General features: G+C 27.8%; 1 protein-coding gene across 1 annotated transcript; it reads right to left on the bottom strand.

Moving 5' to 3' along the window:
• Positions 1 to 5,052: 5,052 nt before the first annotated feature.
• Positions 5,053 to 5,963, bottom strand: LOC130954294 (50S ribosomal protein L9, chloroplastic-like). The gene is made up of 4 exons (XM_057881031.1): positions 5,922 to 5,963; positions 5,490 to 5,587; positions 5,362 to 5,409; positions 5,053 to 5,173 (listed from the first exon to the last, which is right to left on the bottom strand). Exons 1-4 carry the CDS (start codon positions 5,961 to 5,963, stop codon positions 5,053 to 5,055), a joined length of 309 nt encoding a protein of 102 aa, XP_057737014.1.
• Positions 5,964 to 8,742: the final 2,779 nt, after the last annotated feature.

The following is an 8,742-nucleotide window of genomic DNA, read 5'->3' on the forward strand; positions in this document are numbered from 1 at the left end:
TCAGCGCCGCCATAACAGTGTAAATCACCCATAATCATCATATTCCAGCATAACTCACACCCCAATATCATATCTAAAAAAATTAGCCCATTTGACAACTACTACGTGCATCGAGTATAATATTGACTTTTAAATTTTAATTTTAAATAAAAATAAAAATAATTTTTAATTAATTAATATTAATTAAATTTTTATTATAAAATTTTATTTTTAATTCTTACTTTAAAAAAAATTTAGAATTTAAAATTTAGAATTTAAAATTTAAAATTTAAAAATTAAAATTTAAAATAAAAAATAATTAATTTTTTAGTTAAATTCAATTATATTGAATATAGAGGAGAAATTGAACATGTGAATCATGCTTTCATTTAATTTTTCATTTTAAATAATATTATACATCCGAGTCTTTTGAATATTTTTGTTAATTAAATTTAATTAAATTAATCTACTATAATAAAAATTCGTTATGACTAATATTATTTTAAATCTTATTATTTAATTTGATTAAACTTAATTCATAAAAATACTTAAATTTATAGCATTAATCTTTTTTTATCGTTGTCGATCTGAAATGCAGGTACCATCAATGTTGTATTTATTTTTGGCTTCCTTTCTAGATGGTCAATTTGTACATATTATTATTCTCCTGAAATTTTTTAATTTTTTATGTAAAAAATTCTGTTATAAAAATAAATCTTATTTGATTAATAATACTGTTAAAATTCAAGAGAAAAAACTAAAAAAATAAATTATATCTTTAAATGTGTTGAAAATGAAACAATACAAAATTATATATATATATATATATATATATATATATAAAACCAGTGACAGATTAAAAAAATTTTAAGAATGAGACCAAAAATATATGTATTAAAATAAATTTTGTTACATTATTAATTATATAGAGATATAAAAATTAAAAAGAGTTAGTAAATATTTTTATTTTTTTAAAATATTATACATTATATATAATTTATAAAAAATAATTTTTTATTTCTAAAACTTGAACTTAAAATATTTTAATTAAATTATAAATAACTTGTTATCCTAACTAATTTTTTTATACACATTTAATAATAAAAGACTGAATCAATTGATATATTAACGCCTAATAATATACTAGTATTTATAATTTAAAACTAAAATTATATATAAATACTAGAAAAATTAAATCTGTATATGAAAAGTATATTTATAAAAAATAATAGAAATTTAATTTATAATTTTTATTTTTTTTAAATAATTAAATTTATTATATATATTTTTAATTTAATTTTAATATAATATTAGATGCAAGATTTTATACATCTGTTTAATTATATATTATAATTAAAATATTTTTTTATTAATATTTCTAAAAATACAAAATATATTCTAAATTAGTAAACTAATTAATTTATTTTAAAATTTTATATACAACATAGGTATATATAATAGAACAAAAGATAAAAGATAAGTAATAAAGATGAATAAATTGAGAATAAAATAAAATATATAAAATCATGAAAAAAATAAAAATTTGTATTAATACCTAAATTATAATTATTTGAATTAAAATTTATAATTAAAAATATCAAAAAGAAAAACAATGAAATTGGAAGATATATAGAGTCATAGAGAGTTATATAAAAAAATTATAAAAAATTTAAAATTTATTTTTTGATGAAAAAAATGACCACTAGATAAAAAAAGAGTTAAAAATATAAAAATAAAAAAAGAGTTTAAGAAAATAAAGGAATGACGACACAAGGACTAAAATTAATTAGGTTAAATAATAATAAAAATAAAAAAATAAATTTGAGATTTTAATTAATTAAATGTAATTTATTTGTAGTAGAATCATTTAAAATTTGAAGTGAAGGTACATTATATATTATTATTTTTTAAAAAACAAAAATTGAAAATACAGTGGGGGAGGTGCTCCTCGTTATTGTTACTGGGTCCGTGCCCGTATATAACCAACTACTATCAGAAATAAATTTACTGCTACTAATAACTGCTAACCTAATTCTCAACTACTTAATATTCTTTGATAAATACAATATAGACATTGAAGGCTCAACTGAACCATTCTTCTTCAAAATTTGCGAATCCAAAATCTTCTTGGGGGCAATTGTTTACAGGATACTTGGCAATTTTAAATTGTCTAGGAACGTTGGGTAGATAGCAACCTTGCTGAGGTTTTCTTTGGAACACATGATGAAATAGTGTAAATTGAGTTATAAAAAATTGTACGTGTATATTAAAAATCAATTATTAAATTATTTATTATATATTTATATATATTATTTAATTTATTTTAATATATATTTTATATAAATGATTAATTTTTTTTATATACATGTAATATGATTTTTGAGTTATTCTAAAGCAAGTATTTATATTACCAAAGAATTAAGTATCAATTCATTACTGTATATATAGGAATATGTTGTTGGTATTTATAAAAGTTTTTTAATTATACTGTTATAAAAGTATTTCATTATTTTATTATAACAGATTTTATTATTATAATGAATAAATAATTTGTTCAAAAAATATATGAAACAACATTATAAATATACATTATATTGTGACTGATTTTATGTTTATAAAATATTTTTATTTTCAATAGGTTGTGAAAATTTTTTTATAATATCAAAAAATGCAAATGATTTCTATTCATAACTAAATATATTTGTGTTTATAATAATCAAATTTTATATATAATATTATCAAATTAGATGATTCACATTTATAATAAAATACAATTAAATAAAAAAATAAATTAAACTTGAAATTGTAATCATTAAAAACCTTATAGAATAATCAAATTCAAGGCCTAGAATATTACACTAAATCCCATCGTACTCAGTTCATCGATCAAGCTAAGGCAAGGACCATATATTGATCCACCGAAATAGGAAGGAAGGTTAGAAGAAGAAGAAGAGAAGTTGCAGAGGCCAAAGGGCAAAAACAAAGAAAAGGAAAAATAATTAACGAGGAGTAGACTGGGGCCCCAATGCCCCTCACAACAACTAAATGGGGACGGTGACAGTTGAAGAATAAGTATTCTTAGTCGAGAATTAATGATTCCATGGATTAACTGCAAAAATTTGGAATTTTTTCAAAGGTTGGCTTGAAGTCGATCAGGATATCATCAGATCAAGGTGAGAGGAAGGGTTATTCCTATTTTTTTTACACGGCACTAAATTATGAGAACCAAATTTTTTTTAAGGTGGATAAAAAGTAAAACTCAAAAAATTTTAACTAAATAATTATTTAAATAAAATTAAGTTAAAAAGGGTTTAAACTACCTTATCTAAATTTAAAATTGAAATTTCATAGTTTAAAAATTTACCAATGCAAATTTAACTCAGAAAATTATTTAAAGTGCGAAAATATAATTAATTATGAAAAATATGTACCAACATGATAATTAATTATACATGCTTAGAATTATCCGGTACAGTGTATGATAAAAATAAAAATATAGAAATAACCAAAAAAATATTTAGAATATAAACCGGAACACTTATTTTTAAAATTTTGGTCCTACGTAGGACTAATGGACGAAAAGTCGAAAATATCCCTCACTTAGTGGCCATAAAAACAAGTGACTTCATCGAATTTCATTCATTTGTTCCAAGTGAGAGAGAGAGCTCGAGACTTGAGAAGAGAAGAGAAGCCCTAACTCCAAAAATACTATTAACTTCCACCTTTAAATCTACTTTTTTCACAAATCGAAACTCCAGTCGACGATCTGTTTATGGTGATACATCGCTCTTAACTCTCTCTACGTTTCTATATCACTTTTGCGGTTTTAATTACGAGAACTCTACCCTATTTCTCCATTTTTCTCAGTTTTTGTGTTTTGGATATATGAGTATTGAAATTGGTGATTTTGATGCATTAAGAAAAACTCAAACTCAATTTCTAGGAGGATTTTGACTTATGATCATTTAGAGTAAGATATATAAACTCTTTCCCTCTTTTCTCCTAATTTGTATGAGAATCTAGTATGAACAATATGAAATTTTGAATGAAATTAGATTGAGTACAGTTGCTTGGTTGCTTGGCTTGGTTGGTGGTTATTGAGGCTTGACTTGGTCGGAAAAAGAGGTTTAAGAAGTTGGAACTGCCGTCAATTAAGGTACGGATTTTGGTTTCAAGTAATCATTAAGTAATTCTATGTGAAATTTAAGCTAATTGACTTTAGGATACTATTGGATTGATGTTGTTAATGTTAATGATTTAGTATGGATGTGTGAAATTGAATGTTGGTTTACATGTTGAATAAAATATAGGACGGAAGCTGTGATTGGGTAAGTTATATCCTTTGGTGATATTGGTAAAGTTGATATTTGTGATATGTTGATGGAGATTAGAAGTCTTGTAAATAATGTGTGAATGTGTGATTGGGATGATTAATTGTTGGTTTTGGAAACACTACAAGAGACACGCCGAATAGCGGCGGTTTTCAACTATCCCAAAACAAAATTTCGGCGGTTCCACAAACGTTGTCTATTAGGGAGTGGAGATTTGATTTTGTGGCGGTTTTGTGAAACAACTGGCATAACCGCAGCAAATACGATAATTGATTTTGCGGTGATTGCAGAACCGCCACTATTTTGGTCCGTGGATTTAAAAAAAATCTACAGCGGTTTTAAAACCACCGCAGATTTGGGTGGGTTCTTTTAAAAATGTGACGGCTTCGAATCGCCACAATTTCATACATGAGTTTAAAAAAATGACTGTTTTAAACTAGAATATGATTTTTACAAATTCTAACTTTCATAACCTTAAAAGGAGACTACTCTATCCATAACTTTCATGAAAATAGTACATTCCAAACAAAGGTCCTAAAACTTGAATACATAGTCAAATAGGAAATATGAACGTAAACCATTGAACTAGTACATTAAGAATCCTTCCTCTATTAGAAGTTTGGAACAAAATCACATAAAGCTTGATGTTTGAAGATTCATACAGTGGTTATTTACCTTGAACCAATGCAAGCCGGTAGCTCCAAATGTGCATTATTAGCATATAGAACTTCATACTCGTGCTTTAGTTAGCAAAGACATTCAACCTCATTCTCGTTGTAACTTCTGGATGCAGCTTTAACTCTGCGATATATTCTCTGGTTTCACGTATATCTGGAAGTTCGACAATTCTCTTGTCCACCTCCCTATGAAAATCACAAAAGATCACATGATAATTATTCATAAACATACTTGTTCCTTAATATTTTAGTGCTTTAAAGGAAGAAGAAAAGAATAGTCATTCACATTTAAAGTAGAATAAAATGTTACCTAAGACTAGTTAGTACTCCCAATTCTTAAAGAGAAAGACTTGTGCACATCAGACAGATAGTACATTTGAAGCTGCCCATTGATAATGTTAACAAGATCTTGAGCTATAACAATGAATAACAAGCAAATTTAGAAACATAATTCATATAGAGCATAAATCAACAGCTCAAAATTGCACAGAACAAGCCTCACCTTTCAAAAATTAGTCTTCCTTTACCACCTTTCCGCTTCACCTTGAAAGCCCCAACTGTTTCAAAAATTCGAGCAAGTTGTTGTGCCTCTTTTTTTACCTGCAGAACTAGAAACTCAAATATTGAAGAATGTATACAATAATCATATAGGAGGGGGGAAACTATACTAATAATGAAAAAGTATCAAAGTAGTTGTAAACTTTCCTGCATTGAAGACAATAAGATATGAAAATGAAATGGATTTTCAGAATAAAAACTAATATGGAGTTAGAAGTTAAAAAGACAGCAGGATTTTTGTAACACTAGATTTATATGTAAAGCTTACCAATAGAGGTTTGTTACCATCTACTCCTACACACAAATAGAAACCTTCATTTCACATTAACAGAGACACATTCTATCCAAGTATGGATTGGAGGGGGAAAAAGATTACTAGATTTTTCTCAGCCTCAATTCTTTCTTCCTTTAACTTCATCTCCCTAGAAGATGCAAGAAAAATTCAATTTAAATTGTGCAAAAAATACATACATTATTGTTAATATTTTTATATGGCAATGCATATTTTTGCATAGAGAAGCTGTGATGAGCAGATAATTTATACGCTTTTTGGTATTGTTTTTAGATAGTTTTTAGTATGATTTAGCTACTTTTTAGTATATTTTTATTAGTTTTTAAGCAAAATTCACATTTCTGGACTTTACTATGAGTTTGTGTATTTTTCTATGATTTCAGGTATTTTCTGACTGAAATTGAGGGACCTGAGCAAAAATCTGATTCAGAGGCTGAAGAAGGACTGCTGATGCTGTTGGATTCTGACCTTCCTGCAATCGAAATAGAATTTTTGGAGCCATAGAAACCTAAATGGTGCAATTTTAATTGCGTTGGAAAGTAGACATCCAGGGCTTTCCAGAAATATATAATAGTTCATACTTTGCTCGAGTTTAAACGACGCAAATTGGCGTTCAACGCCAGCTTTTTGCCCTATTCTAGCGTTAAACGCCAGAAACAAGTTGCTAGCTAGAGTCAAACGCCAGAAATAAGTTACAAACTGGCGTTTAACTCCAAAGAAGGCCTCTACATGTGAAAGCTTCAATGCTCATCCCAAGCACATACCAAGTGGGCCCCGGAAGCGGATTTCTGCATCATTTACTTATTTCTGTAACCCTAGTAACTAGTTTAGTATAAATAGAATTTTTTACTATTGTACTCACATATTTTGGTCATCCTTGATCTTGGGATTAGGTCTTTTTCCCTATTTTCGAATTCATATACCATTTGGGAAGGCTGGCCATTTGGCCATGCCTAGACCTTGTACTTATATATTTTCAACGGTGGAGTTTCTACACACCATAGATTAAGGGTGGAGCTCTGCTATTCCTCGAATATTAATGCAAAGTAATATTGTTCTTCTATTCAATTCATACTTATTCTTATTCTAAGATATTCATTCGCACACAAGAACATGATGAATGTGATGATTATGTGACACTCATCACCATTCTCACTTATGAACGCGTGATTGACGACCACTTCCGTTCTACATGAAAACAAGCTTGAATGTATATCTCTTGGGTTTCTAATCAATGATTCACATCGACTCCCCTCTGACAATGGGGCATCTGAATCTGAGATTAGAATCTTCATGGTATAGGCTAGAATCCATTGGCAGCATTCCTGAGATCCGGAAAGTCTAAACCTTGTCTGTGGTATTCCGAGTAGGATCTGGGATGGGATGACTGTGACGAGCTTCAAACTCGCGACTGTAGGGCGTAGTGACAGACGTAAAAGGATAGTAAATCATATTCCTACACGATCGAGAACCAACAGCTGATTAGCCATACGATATCTGTGCATGGTATTTTTCATCCGAGACGAGAAATCTGACAGTTGATTAGCCGTACAGAAACTGTAGAGGACCATTTTTACTGAGAGGACAGAAAGTAGCCATTGACAACGGTGACACCCAACATACAGCTTTCCATAGAAAGGAGTATGAAGGATTGGATGAAGACAATAGGAAAGCAGAGATTCAGAAGGAACAACGCATCTCCATACGCTTATCTGAAATTCCCACCAATGAATTACATAAGTATCTCTATCTTTATTTTATGTTTATTTATATTTTAATTATCAAAACTCCATAACCATTTGAATCCACCTGACTGAGATTTACAAGATGACCATAGCTTGCTTCAAGCCGACAATCTCCGATGGATCGACCCTTACTCACGTAAGGTTTATTACTTGGACGAACCAGTGCACTTGTTGGTTAGTTGTGCAAGTTGTGAAAAAGAGTTGAGATTACAATTGTGCGTACCAAGTTGTTGGCACCATTGAGATCACAATTTCGTGCACCAAGTTTTTGGCGCCGTTGCTGGGGATTGTTCGAGTTTGGACAACTGACGGTTCATCTTGTTGCTCAGATTAGGTAATTTTCTTTTTGTTTCAATCTCTATTTTATTTTCAAAAAAAAATTTTCTCTTCTTTTTCGTTTTTTCTAAAATAATTTTCGAAAAATTCAAAAAAATTAATAAAATCATAAAAACAAAAATATTTTGTGTTCCTTGTTTGAGTCAAGTGTCAATTTTTAAGTTTAGTGTCAATTACATGTTTTAAAATTTGTGCATTTTTCGAAAAATTCATGCAATGATGATCTTCAAGTTGTTCTTGACAAGTCTTCTTGTTTGATCTTCATATTTTCTTGTTTTGTGTCTTTTGTTGTTTTTCATATGCATTTTTAAATTCATAGTGTCTAAACATGAAAAATCTCTAAGTTTGGTGTCTTGCATGTTTTTCTTTTCTTGAAAATTTTTAAAAATAAGTTCTTGATGTTCATCATGATCTTCAAAGTGTTCTTGATGTTCATCTTGACATTCATATTGTTCTTGCATGCATCATTTGTTTTAATCCAAAATTTTTATGTCTTGAGTCATTTTGTTATTTTTCTCTCTCCTCATTAAAAATTCAAAAATAAAAAAAATATATTTTTCTTATTTTACTTATAATTTTCGAAATCTTTGGGTTGACTTAGTAAAAATTTTTTAAAATAAGTTGTTTCTTGTTAATCAAGTCAAGATTTCAATTTCAAAAATCCTATCTTTTCAAAACTTTTTCAAAAATCAAATCTTTTTCATTTTTCTTTTATATTTTCAAATTTTTTTAAAATTGATTTTCAAAATGTTTTTCTTATCTTTATCTCATATTTTTCGAAATTAATAATAGCAGTTAATGTTTTGATTCAAAAATTTCAAGTT

Source organism: Arachis stenosperma, chromosome 10 (assembly GCF_014773155.1).
Source record: "Arachis stenosperma cultivar V10309 chromosome 10, arast.V10309.gnm1.PFL2, whole genome shotgun sequence".
Lineage (NCBI taxonomy): Eukaryota > Viridiplantae > Streptophyta > Magnoliopsida > Fabales > Fabaceae > Arachis > Arachis stenosperma.

What these genes read in the sequence shown, in the direction of transcription:
- LOC130954294 (XM_057881031.1), bottom strand. Translation starts at nt 5,963, where the DNA reads ATGAAGTTAAAGGAAGAAAGAATTGAGGCTGAGAAAAATCTA. An exon ending in GGAAGACTAATTTTTGAAAG is followed by an intron (nt 5,410 to 5,489) that starts GTGAGGCTTGTT and finishes CTTGTTATTCAT; the next exon opens with TGTTATAGCTCAAGATCTTG. An exon ending in ATCAATGGGCAGCTTCAAAT is followed by an intron (nt 5,174 to 5,361) that starts GTACTATCTGTC and finishes TGATTTTCATAG; the next exon opens with GGAGGTGGACAAGAGAATTG.